General features: G+C 41.8%; 3 protein-coding genes and 4 non-coding genes across 9 annotated transcripts in view; 3 read left to right on the top strand and 4 right to left on the bottom strand.

Moving 5' to 3' along the window:
* The window catches only part of LOC119901727 (acyl-coenzyme A thioesterase 1-like), a 252,914-nt gene that overhangs the window by 121,437 nt on the left and 118,729 nt on the right, over nt 1-12,748 (top strand). The gene's annotated exons all lie outside the window — the stretch shown is intronic.
* LOC119901730 (acyl-coenzyme A thioesterase 5-like) overlaps nt 1-12,748 on the top strand; it is a 246,313-nt gene that overhangs the window by 140,114 nt on the left and 93,451 nt on the right. The window lies entirely within an intron of this gene.
* The window catches only part of LOC119901723 (zinc finger E-box-binding homeobox 1-like), a 69,533-nt gene that overhangs the window by 46,612 nt on the left and 10,173 nt on the right, over nt 1-12,748 (top strand). For both annotated transcript variants that reach the window (XM_038717343.1, XM_038717344.1), the window contains exons 3-4: nt 6,174-6,326; nt 11,920-12,122. In XM_038717343.1, coding sequence (XP_038573271.1) covers nt 6,174-6,326; nt 11,920-12,122 — 356 coding nt within the window. The remainder of the gene's footprint in view (nt 1-6,173; nt 6,327-11,919; nt 12,123-12,748) is intronic.
* trnal-uaa lies at nt 7,139-7,221 on the bottom strand. Its single transcript has one exon. It is a non-coding gene; the product is annotated as a tRNA-Leu (tRNA).
* trnal-uaa lies at nt 7,829-7,911 on the bottom strand. The gene has a single exon. It is a non-coding gene; the product is annotated as a tRNA-Leu (tRNA).
* On the bottom strand, nt 8,519-8,601 carry trnal-uaa. The gene has a single exon. It is a non-coding gene; the product is annotated as a tRNA-Leu (tRNA).
* Nucleotides 10,223-10,305, bottom strand: trnal-caa. The gene has a single exon. It is a non-coding gene; the product is annotated as a tRNA-Leu (tRNA).

Raw genomic sequence — 12,748 nt, 5'->3', positions numbered from 1 at the left:
TCCTCAATTCTTCTTCTACCTCAAATCCAACTGCAGATATTGTCTAAAAACCTCTCCTCAGTGTTTGAAGTGATAGGTGGTGTGCCGACTTTGAATATTATTAGCTGTTAATTATCCACAGAAGGGTTTGCTGAGCTTGTTGTTGTTCAGTAAACCTTGACATAAGCTTACTTGACTTTTTTGTAAGAATTAACTTCTTCTAACTTTTTTGGCCTCATGCTTGCAGGTATGTAAGTGCATACAAGCCATAGTTATTAGAGCCCACAACCTTGAAGCAGACTATTGGCAGACTATAGCTGATAAAGAAATTACAGTACAGAAATGCAAAAAGGTACCATTTGTTTGAGTGAAGCTAAAGAAACAGCGTCACCATTACATTTCTTTTTCCAGCTCTAAAATGTTCCGTTCAGAACAATTCTTAGATAAACAAATTTAAGGGATCTTATGTTTATTGTTATGAGTTTATGTTAAAAATGTATATTGTGTGATATACATATAACACAATTGGAATATTTAAAGTCTCATATATTGATATCAAGTTTGTTCTCAAATATCCAGTATCAGGCTGCCTCTAATTGGTATCCTGTATTTGAATTTTCTTTTTTTAAACTCCTCAGGTAATGGCTGTACAAATAAATGTATTATAATTTTTGTTACTATTAGGTCTGATGCCTGGCTTAATAATTGGCACTGCAAAATCAATGTCATCCGGCTAACCAACGCATCTACAGATGAAGACATTATGTAAACAGATTCATCAGAATGAAACACTGGTGCTTTACATGAGTGACTAGTACTGCAGTACTACTACTACTGCAGTAGAGTGAGAGTTTTTTAACATTTGGCATAGTCGCATATTACATTATGGACTTCTGCTCTAATAAGCGAGCGTACTTGTTCGTTGTTGTTGATTAGGGACATTTCATTTGTAGGAAAAGTGTCTTTGGTTTCAGCCTCCATAGAGGTCAGCTTTGGGACAGTGCTGGTGGAACCAGAGCTGGTGCAACCACAGAGACTTGCTCATGAGCATGTCAGCAGGAACTAACCAACCTGGCTGTTTGTATCAACTCAGCTTGTGTGTTTTTGATAAGAAAGCAGTTCTTTCTGGGTGCTCTATGGACTTTTTAGTGCCAGTGTTGTTTATAGCACTTTTGGTTCAAAACTGTGAGGCCTGAGTCGAGTATGTAGCGTTGAGCAGAGAGAAATAGTTCATTCATTGCCTGAATGCTGTGTTTTTCAACCCTTGACCTTTACTATCAGGTGCTTCACATGGCAATAATGTAAGATAGTAAATGTGCCCACATTTTAGTTATTCTACAGTACATAAGAGCAATTAAATATCTAAAATGTCAACATTAGTGCAAAAATGATGACAATTTCTCATATATACAGACCAACACACAGGCAGACACATTTCTGGAAGAATACTGAACTTATAATGTCTATTATAAAATCTTGATGGGGAAGTTCTTTGAATCTGATCAGTTCTTTGGGGACACTTAAGTAATTGAGTCCCGTTACAGTAGGGCACCATAATGTATTTGCCCACGTCGTGCATTCATAGCTTTTTTTTTCACAGTTGCACCTGCGGCAGAAACCAGCCTATTCACTTCTTTAGAAAAACATTAACAAACCAGGAAGGAGTAACACTTTTAGTGTGTGTGGAAGAGTTCCGACGGTGTTGGAAGGAAGTCATGGAAAAGTCATGAAATGTTGCAGTGCCATAGAGCCACGTTGGTAACCCTTCAAAAGGCTCCGTGTGATATTTTTGGATTGTCTGACTTTCACTCCTTTCTTTCGTCCCCGTCTGAGGCGAGAGGAGAAAGCAGGGAGAGCAGCTGGTGTTGAATTGGTCCTCTGGTGAGAGATTAGTGTCTGCTACTCCGCCTGCAGTCTGGGCCGCACTGCAGCTCCAATCCATCCTGCCTTATAAATTCACCACGGACTCACAGTGACAGGTTCTGGCAAGGTATACAAGTGCAGTGCTGTGTGTATGTGTGTGCCTTTAGTGGGTGCTTGTGCTCGTGAATAACTCCGCCGGTGTGTGTTCCCGTGCAAATGCGGAGTGCGTATGTGTACGTGTGTGTATGCATCACATGATTTCCTGTTTTCATTCCATTCTGATATTCCACATGTGTGCGTGTTGCGGAGTGCTGGTCGTTATTACTGCGTGACTTTTTCTGAGGCATTAAGTGTAATTGTAGAGTGTGGTGGGAAAATATGCAGAGAGGTGTATCAGACGGGGGTTGGGGGGGTCAGAAGGAGGAGTGATGGAGGGAAATAAAGCAAGCAACTAAAGGAGGGAGGTGAAGGGCAGAAACAAAAAAAGGCAAGAGATGGAATTTAAAGAAAAGATGAAGGTGCAGAGACAGATGGGGGTAGAAGTTAGAAGAGAAAATGGAGAGAAGAGAGAGAAGTGAGTGTTGAGGAGTAAGAGAAATGGCAAAGGAGTGGGAAGGAAGAGGGAGCAAGAAAGGGTGAAAGAGTGATGGAGGGAATTAGCAGGAGGCAAGAAGGAGGAGGACAAAAGATGTAGAGAAAAAGGGGCGGTTAGGGAACAAGTTACTACATCCATAGTAAACTGCTGAGTCATTTTGAAAATGCTGCTTAGGTCTACTTAGGTATACTAGTGTTTTCAGGTTGTTTTTGTAAAGCTGTCCGTCCACACTAAATGCCCAGACGAAAGAAAAAACAGCTAAATTGTTTCCTCTTCAGCTTGTTATTATTATTATTATTATATGGAAGGTAGATGAGTGTGACTCTGAGGGGGAAAGAGAGATTTGGAAAGTTTTTGGATGAGATCATGGGAAGCAGAGATCTCCATGTTTGAAATGAGGCTTAACAGGAGTTGGCCTGGTCCCGCCTCTTCTTTATGAAGACACACACAGACTCACACACAAACCGACATGCACACACACTGCTGCACCTGTCCCTGACAAGGCTCAGCAGGAAGAGGCGTGGTCTTTGGCACCGATCCTGCCTGCATTTAAAATGCTGGATCTCCATGGCAACACTGCTCACAGTTTCACCTCACTGCTTGTTCTTATCAGTGTTTTTTACACACAGAAAGTGAGGTAACGTCTGCCCCTGATACTTTACTACTGTTATAAACAGTGAAACAGCACAAAACCCCAGATCTTAAACAAAGGCAACAGAGCCAGGCCCTGTTTACACCTGGCATTAACATGCGTCATGGGTAATCCAATTACAAGTGGACTGCTGAAAGGACAGGTGAGAATGGACCACATTCGGAGGTGGTCTGGGTCATATTGAAGATCCGCCTACTCAACTGATGTCCTCTGCGTATTGGATGTACGTACTCATTTGTGCATCAACCATGGATGTACAGAGAGAACAGCACTAACGGCATCAAATTAAAGTTCTGAAAGAAGAAGAAGAAGCCACAACACCAGGCAAAATGGAGTCTCACAGATGGAGTACACATGAAACCTGCTGTCTGATGTACTCCGGCTGCTCTGCCTCAACTCCCAGTGATTTACAGAGTTTCCTGATGGACAACTGTTAACTGCTGCTAACTGTATTTGACTGGGAGCTCGGTGCACCAGGGCAGTGTCAGCTAGCACAGGGTCTTTGGACTGCTGGAAGGAGGAGATTTAATAAAGCTTTATTTAATCTTTATTTATTCTTCTTCTCTGCGTGGCTAACTGAGCTAACAAGCCATCAGTAGCTAGAGATAGCCACAGTTAGCGGTTACTTTAGCAACAAGTCTAGCTATCTGTCCCTCAGGAAACTCCGTAAAGTTGAGGCAGAGCATCAGAGGACATCAGAGGGAAAAAAAATTCTCCATAAAATGTGATCCAATGTCACCAAAATCATTGAATAAAGTTGTGTTTTTGTCCAGTAATCAGTGAGGCCATAACAGTAATTTCATTTCAATTCAAGTTAAAACCAACAACGCATTTGGTCTTTGCAAACGGAAATGATGTACACGCTAATTTACATATAGAGCGGAGGAGTCCGGTCCGATCACAGTGTTAATGCCAGGTGTAAACAGGGCCATAAAGATGTCATCGACTGCAAGGGAAATTCTATTAAAACCAACAATTAACAGTTACTCTGTGTCACTCATGTTAAAAATGGGAAGAAAGTTTTTTGAAAGAGCACCTTTCTAAACAATGTTAGAAGGTGCTTTACATCGGCCAATAAAGAGTAAAATAAAGACAAAGACAACAAAGTTGTGAGACAAATAAATCTCGCTATTAAAGTACAAAACAAGAAAATAATTAGTAAGTTATGTTGCCTTGGCTCTTGCTTCACTTGGCTTCAAACCTGATAGTAACCTTAAAGGGGCACTCTACCAATTTGTCTGTTAGGTTCAGTTTACTCATGTTACGAGGAGCACAACTTAGCCTGTGAAAACTGTTCAGAATTGTCTTCTTTGGCTCCAAAGAGAGCTTTTCAAAGTTTGAGAAAAATGACATTGTTCAGGGTTATCTCAGATTGGTCTTGATACTTCACATTATTAACAGAAAGCCTGTGTTGTACACTGGAGGTGTGGAGTTCAAAGAAGAGGGCATTTAAGAGGTAGGGGGGCGTCTAATGAACGATACTATCGAGTTGCATTATGGGAACTGTAGGATCCAGTGTTTTGGCAGTTTGAGAGACATCTCTGCCTCTGTTGCTTTGCTTGTGATCATTATCTTTTCATCTGTCTCTTGTTAGTAGCCCAGCTTTATGGAATTGGATTACCAAATGCAGTACCATCTGCTGCAGTTTTAACATGGAAATGAACCATTATAGACTATTTTGTCAGATGTCAGTGTTGGTCTACGGTCTACCTATGAAAATATGAGACAACTTGAGCATGCTTCACAGCCTTTAGTTATGACACACTGTCACTTTGAGCTACAGTAAACATTCAAGATTTGTTTTTCCACTTTGACCTTTCTTTGCCATTGGTTGCTTGTATCAATGACTAAAAGCTAGCCATAATAAATCTTAAAATAGTTGACTGAAGACAAAGATTGTACATAGGTAAATGCAATAAAAGCCTTCCCTTTCGGCTTTATAAATATCTAAATATCACTGTAATGCCATGGCAACAGTAGACAATTCCAGCCTTTATGTCAAACTTGTTTACATCTTATTGCACCTGAGTGCCTGTTGAAACAGCTTAGATATTCAGCGTGAGGTGGGCGATAAAACACTTAAGTTTATGAACTTATGCATTCCTGTCTGTGTCTCTTATGTGAGGTTAACTTGAATATAAAATGGTGTTTTGTTTAATGAGAGGAAGTGTTAGATGGAGGACTGTTAGTGTCACACCACTGTTTCATTCCCAGGTCACTTCCTTCTGAAGTGCCACGTCAGAGTCAAATCCAGCCGTCTAATTATTCGTCTTAGTATGTGTTTGAGCCTGTCTCTTTTTATAGTAAACAAGCTGGTCCGAGTGAACTCAAACCTCAGCAAACTTCATCAGGCCAGATCAGCTGCTGCTGTATGAGATAAACCGGATGTAGCTGTATAAATTATAGATGGTTTTATTGCTGAACTGCTTGTTTTGGGAAAAAAAGATTACAATTTCAGAAGGGCTCAGTGCTGGTTGCTGTTAGAGGTAGGAAGGAAATTTTGTTCCCACAGGTCACTGCTCAGTACAGCTATTACATAAACAGCAATTTTGGTGTTTTTCTTTTAACCTTAGCCTAGTAAGTAATTTTGCACATGAAAAGGTCAGTGGAACAAGCTGTGCTATACTTTCTTGTGTTGTTACAAAAATTTTAGTTGATGTTCTTTTTACCATTCTCACCTTCGAATTTATGAAAGTTCAGTGATTGCTTGTGCCCTTTAGACATGTTTTTGCCTGTCTTATAGGTGTGAAGAGTTTGGAAAGTTTGGCCAGTGTCTAGCTGTCTAAAATTACCAAATCCAAATTGGGGAATGTTCCTCTTTTTACTCTATCCGTTTGGCTTGATCCACATTTCCTCACAGCACAGCACACATGATATGAAACCGAGCTCTGTACTTTCAAAACAACAACTTAAATGGTGTCGGTCTTGGTCGGCACAGGGGATTATAAAGAAGCACTTTACCTCTCTCTAGTGGTGATAATGCAAAACAGCATCATATACAGCTGCTGATTCAGTCATTGGAGTCTAGTTGTTTAGTTGTTGATTCTTTTAAAACTTGTTTGGAAACTGTGTGTGTGTTTTTAGTGAAAGAGGAGTTTGTGTCAGAAGAGGAAGAGGAGGCAGTGAAGGATACTCTAGTGGAGGAGATTCTCCAGCAGGGAGACACTGCCATCATCTATCCGGAAGCTCCTGAGGATGAGCAGAGTCCAGCAGAGACAGGAGGCGCAGATGAAAACGGTAACACTTACACACCACTGCTTATGTATTTCAGTGTCTGTGCATATTTATTTTGCATTCCGATTTTCTTGAAATTGGAATTTAAAAAAACTTCTGTTTTCTGAATGCCCACACTCCATTCTTTATTTTTTAGTTAAAACTCTCACATAACTGGAAGATTCAGGTATTGACTATTTTATACTTTGAGGACGAAGTGAAGGAAAGAGTTCATCCTTGAACGTTGACTTATTCCAGGATTCTATGGCAGCAACAATACAAAATAAAATCTAAATAAAGCCCTTTCATTCACTACCAGCTTAACGTACACTAACTGCCCACTTTATTAGATACACCTTGTCAGTACTGGGTTGGACCCCCTTTTGCCTTCAGATCTGCCTTAATTCCTGTTGCATACTTTCAACACAGTTTTGGAAACATTCCTCAGAGACATGATAGAATCACGCAGTTGCTTCAGATTTGTCAGCTGCACATCCATGATGCAAATCTCCCGTGCCACCACATCCCAAAGGTGCTCTATTAGATTGAGATCTGGGGACTGTGGAGGCCATTGGATTACAGTGAACTAATTGTTATGTTCAAGAAAGCAGTTTGAGATGATTTGATATTTGTGACGTGGTGCATTATCCTGCTGGAAGCAGCCATCAGAAGATGGGTACACTGTGGTCTTGACCCCGTCTACATAGCTAAATGCACTGCCAAGTGATTGGCTGTTTGTGTTAACAAGCAATTGAACAGGTGTACCTAATAAAGTGACTGCTGAATGCATTTCATTGCAGAAATCTTAGTGATCCTCCCCAATAAACACATCTCATTACCAGGAGTGGGGTTCGAACCCACGAGGGCTTGTGCCCATTGGATCTTAAGTCCAACGCCTTAACCACTCGGCCATCCTGGTGACTTTTACTTAGTTACGATAAAGGGATGGGACATGTTATCGTCATCCACTACCCGTAATCAAAAACCTCCTACCAGTAGTGGGATTTGAACCCACAAGGACTCACGTCCATTGCATTTTGAGTGCAACGCCTTAACGACTCGGCCATCTTGGTGAGATAAAAAAATGCAGTAGAAAACGTCTAAAAATGTTGAGCTCAGTAACTGATTTCTACATGAAGACTTGCAGGATAGCATCTCACAGTTGCAGATTTGTCAGCTGCACATCCATGATGCAAATCTCCCGTGCCACCACATCCCAAAGGTGCTCTATTAGATTGAAATCTGGTGACTGTGGAGGCCACTGGATTACAGTGAACTAATTGTTATGTTCAAGAAAGCAGTTTGAGATGATTTGAGCTTTGTGACGTGGTGCATTATCCTGCTGGAAGCAGCCATCAGAAGATGGGTACACTGTGGTCTTGACCCCGTCTACATACCTAAATGCATGGAGATGCTGCCAAGTGATAAGCTGTTTGTGTTAACAAGCAATTGAACACCTAATAGTGACTGCTGAATGCATTTCATTGCAGAAATCTTAGTGATCCTCCCCAATAAACACATCTCATTACCAGGAGTGGGGTTCGAACCCACGAGGGCTTGTGCCCATTGGATCTTAAGTCCAACGCCTTAACCACTCGGCCATCCTGGTGACTTTTACTTAGTTACGATAAAGGGATGGGACATGTTATCGTCATCCACTACCCGTAATCAAAAACCTCCTACCAGTAGTGGGATTTGAACCCACAAGGACTCACGTCCATTGCATTTTGAGTGCAACGCCTTAACGACTCGGCCATCTTGGTGAGATAAAAAAATGCAGTAGAAAACGTCTAAAAATGTTGAGCTCAGTAACTGATTTCTACATGAAGACTTGCAGGATAGCATCTCACAGTTGCAGATTTGTCAGCTGCACATCCATGATGCAAATCTCCCGTGCCACCACATCCCAAAGGTGCTCTATTAGATTGAGATCTGGGGACTGTGGAGGCCGCTGGATTACAGTGAACTAATTGTTATGTTCAAGAAAGCAGTTTGAGATGATTTGATATTTGTGACGTGGTGCATTATCCTGCTGGAAGCAGCCATCAGAAGATGGGTACACTGTGGTCTTGACCCCGTCTACATAGCTAAATGCACTGCCAAGTGATTGGCTGTTTGTGTTAACAAGCAATTGAACAGGTGTACCTAATAAAGTGACTGCTGAATGCATTTCATTGCAGAAATCTTAGTGATCCTCCCCAATAAACACATCTCATTACCAGGAGTGGGGTTCGAACCCACGAGAGCTTGTGCCCATTGGATCTTAAGTCCAACGCCTTAACCACTCGGCCATCCTGGTGACTTTTACTTAGTAACGATAAAGGGATGGGACATGTTATCGTCATGTCATCCACAACCTAGTAGCAGACCTAAATTTTATAGTTATGCATTTTAATAAATTTATGAGAATTGATACCCAATTATGAATTAATATTCATAAAATCTAAATTATCCTTGTTCCAGGGGCACCACCAGAGTTGTTATAATCCTAGAGTCTCCGGACCTCTAGGTAGTTTTGAATAATTATACAATTATTACTAGTGATCAGTTAGTTAATAATCGCTCAATTATCTTAAATCAGTCAGTCAGTGAAGTTGGCTTGACGAAAAAGGCTTAAAATGGAACTTGGTCGTTCCTGAATTAGTCCAGTGTAACTTAACGGACTGATAACTTTAACAAACAAAAGAAATAAAGAAATTAAAACAAACTGAAGGCAGATCGATGTCGCGGCACTTCAGGTGTGTAGCTTCAGGCGAACAAAAGACCTGTCTCGCTGGCCGAGTCCGGGCGATGCCTGGCGAGGCACGCCACACGCGTGCCGAAGCGTCCAGAGGGCCGAGCCGAGTGGAAGAGAGCCAACAGCGAAGAGAAGAGCGCAGCGAGGTCGCGTGTCGCTCTTTTGTTGCCTGGTGCGTGGTTCCCCGGGGGGTGTCTTAGGTTTCCCAAGGGACTGCCTTTCTAAACTTATGTTTAGGCATGTCTAAAAAGAAATCTATTTGCACGTATTATAATCAAATATTTTCCACAATCGAACCTCAGCGGTCAAACGGTTGTACTGTTCTAGGCATTTGGTAACAGGAAACAATTGTCACATTATTGGTCAGGATATTTATACATTTAACAGCATTTCCGATGAGGGCATGTAATACTTATTTCGTCCACTTGGGGGAGCTCAGGTTACATGAGGAAAGCTTGGATTAAATCAAAGATCGTCTCTCCTTAGGAACCGGGGAATATTGTTGATTCATCCTTAAATTCAAGCTGGCGATTAAGAGTATAGTAAAACATTCCTTTGTCATCATTTCTAAAGGAATTTTGTAAGAAAGTATTATGAACAAGCATTGATTACATTAGATGAAGGAGTGTCTTGCTGAAAATAAAAACACTGCACAAGTAACTTCTTTTCAGCACTAATATCAACAACAGATAGCAACAACAGTTAACATAACTACTCAAATAGAGGCAAACGTAATCAGGTAACTAAAGATTTAATTAAACTTAATTAAATGCTTTGAGTCTTTGGAGACTGCAGTCTTTGGCCATTCAAAGTTCAGTGTCTGGACTATGTCACACTTGGGTGAGACAGGGGTTTTCCTTTTTGATGTGGTAATAAAACAAAGAATAAGGTCAGTTGCCACGGAAACATGTGTGGGGGGGCCAGTTTTGATAGGCTGTTTAGGGAAATGCCAATGGCTGGTTCGTGTCCCTTTGTCAGTTTAACAGTCAGGCCCCGCGTTATCAGCTTCGGAATCAAAAAGGTGCAAGTTTTATGGTCGGGATAGCAATTAGAGAAAGCAACTTTGACCCCTCCCCTTCTTCTCTGGGGAGGAGAAAGGAATTTAGGGTATCTCCAAATATATTCAATGTAAAATGCACAAATCCACACCGTTGTTCACTACAACCTGTAATCAAAAACCTCCTACCAGGAGTGGGATTTGAACCCACGAGGACTCACGTCCATTGCATCTTGAGTGCAACGCCTTAACCACTCGGCCATCCTGGTGACTTTTACTTTCACGATAAAGGGATGGACATGGTCAGCAAAAATACTCAGGCTGTTATGTTTAAGTGATGCTCAGTTGGTACTAAGGGGCCCAGAGTGTGCCAAGAAAATATCCCCCACATCATTACACCACCACCAGCCTGAACCGCTGATACAAAGCAGGATGGATCCATGCTTTCATGTTGTTTACACCAAATTCTGACCCTACCATCTGAATGTCGCAGCTGAAATCGAGACTCATCAGACCAGACAATGTTTTTCCAATCTTCCATTGTCCAATTTTGGTGAGCCTGTGTGAATTGTAGCCTCAGTTTCCTGTTAGCTGACAGGAATAGCACCTGAGGTGGTCATCTGCTGCTGTAGCTTCAAGTCTGCCCATTCTCCTCTGACATCAACAAGGCATTTTTGTCCACACAACTGCTGCTCACTGGATATTCTCTTTTTCAGACCATTCTCTGTAAACCCTAAAGATGGTTGTGCGTGAAATTCACAGTAGATGAGCAGTTTCTGAAATACTCAGACCAGCCCGTCTGGTACCAACAACCATACCACGTTCAAAGTCACTTAAATCCCCTTTCGTCCCCATTCTGATGCTCGCTTTGAACTTCAGCAAGTTTTCTTGACCACGTCTACAAGCGCTGTGAGATAACTGTTGTTGTGATTTGGCGCTATATAAATAAAATTGAATTGAATTGAATTGAATGCCTCAATGCATTGAGTTGCTGCCAAGTGACTGACTGATTAGCTATTTGTGTTAAAAAGCAATTGCATAGGTGTACCTGATAAAGTGGCCGGTGAGTGTACATGTCATAATATAGAGGCAGTCAGGCACTACAACCAGAAAACACTTTTTCTTTTGAGATATAGTCACACATATCTAGCTATATGTTCAACATCACCGTACAGCTAACATGAATCGCTGTTAGCAGCTATTAAAGCCAATACTAAAGTCCCTTTTCCACTGGATAGTACCAGCTCAACTCGCCTCAACTATCCTCCCCTTTTTAGGTTTTACCTTGGGCAAATCTGGTGCCTGTTAGGTTTTTTGCAATCACCACTCTCGAGGTTCCAAGCAAGCTGAGCAATACCTAAAGGTGATGCGAAAACACTGCAGAATACTGTTTGATCAGAGAGGATCGTCACTATTCACTGACGACCAACTACATTGAGGGGGTACTATATCTACAATGGAAAATGGAGGACAGGGCACCAAAAGCGAGACGAGTAGAGGTGAGTCGCGGGGAGTTGAGCTGGTCCCAGCAACGGGTAAGAGCCATATGGCTGAATTCAGATCAGAATCATGCGCTGCGGTAAAAATGTAGGTCCTATTAATTTTGAATGGGGCTAGTGGGGTTTAGGCGCTGGGGGCCACAGGGGATGCTGGGGAATCAATGTTTTGGAGAAACGCAACTCGACGTCACACTGTGGTGTCCAATCCAGCCACAGTACTCCACAGTCTGAAATATCACTAAAACCAGGTAATCACCGCAACGCCTGCAGGGCTTCAGAAGCTTTTCAGCCATCTGACAATCCCTTCCAGTGAAGAATTCTGGCAGCATAGGTCAGATGAGGGATGGCAGTATTGATGCATCACCCTGTTGTCTCTACAAACAGGCACGCCAGATTCCTTCTCCCAGTTGCACACTTGCCCCTACTGCTCCCGGGGCTACAAGCGCAATGCCTCGCTGAAGGAGCACATCAAGTATCGCCACGAGACCAGCGAGGACAACTACAGCTGCTCACACTGCAGCTACACCTTCACCTACCGCTCTCAGCTGGAGAGGCACATGAGCCACCACAGGGGCACCAGGGAGCAGGTAACATCAGAGCCTGAAGAGTCTTAAATATAAACAAAATATCTGGTTTCAAGGCTAGAAAAGTCTTAAAGTGGAAACCTCTTTCTCACTATAAGCTGATGATTGTTATAACCAATTTGTTTTCTTATTTTTATTTCTCATGCAGATTACCATCTAATTGACATTTGTATATTTATTAGATGAATACAAAGGACAGTTTCAAAATGCAGTACAGCCGTTTCAAATGTTTTTTAAAGAGGTCATATTATGCTCATTTTTTAAGGTTCAAAATCTTATTTAGGGGTTGTACCAGAACAGGTTTACATTCATTTTCAAAAAAACACCACATTTTTTGTCATACTGCACATTGCTGCAGCTCCTCTTTTCACCCTGTGTGTTGAACACTTCGTTTTAGCTATGGAGTGATGCATCTCAGCTCTACAAGATCTTTGTTGGGAGTTGCACAAGTGCAATTCCTAGTTAAGGACTACTAGCCAATCAGAAGCAGAGTAGGGTGGGTCAGTGAGAAGCCGGTAAACACGACTTCGGTTCAGCTGTATATGTTCCTCTTACTAGCTTAGGAACATGGACTGGAGCAAGAGTTTCAGAGTGGTGAGTTATTAATCTGTAACAAAAGTATCTTTCAT

Source organism: Micropterus salmoides, unplaced genomic scaffold (assembly GCF_014851395.1).
Source record: "Micropterus salmoides isolate LMB-PRFRI ecotype aquatic unplaced genomic scaffold, ASM1485139v1 Ms_hic_scaffold_14, whole genome shotgun sequence".
Taxonomy (NCBI): Eukaryota; Metazoa; Chordata; class Actinopteri; order Centrarchiformes; family Centrarchidae; genus Micropterus; species Micropterus salmoides.
Note: the sequence above shows the minus strand (reverse complement) of the source record. Positions and strands in the feature narration are given on the sequence as shown.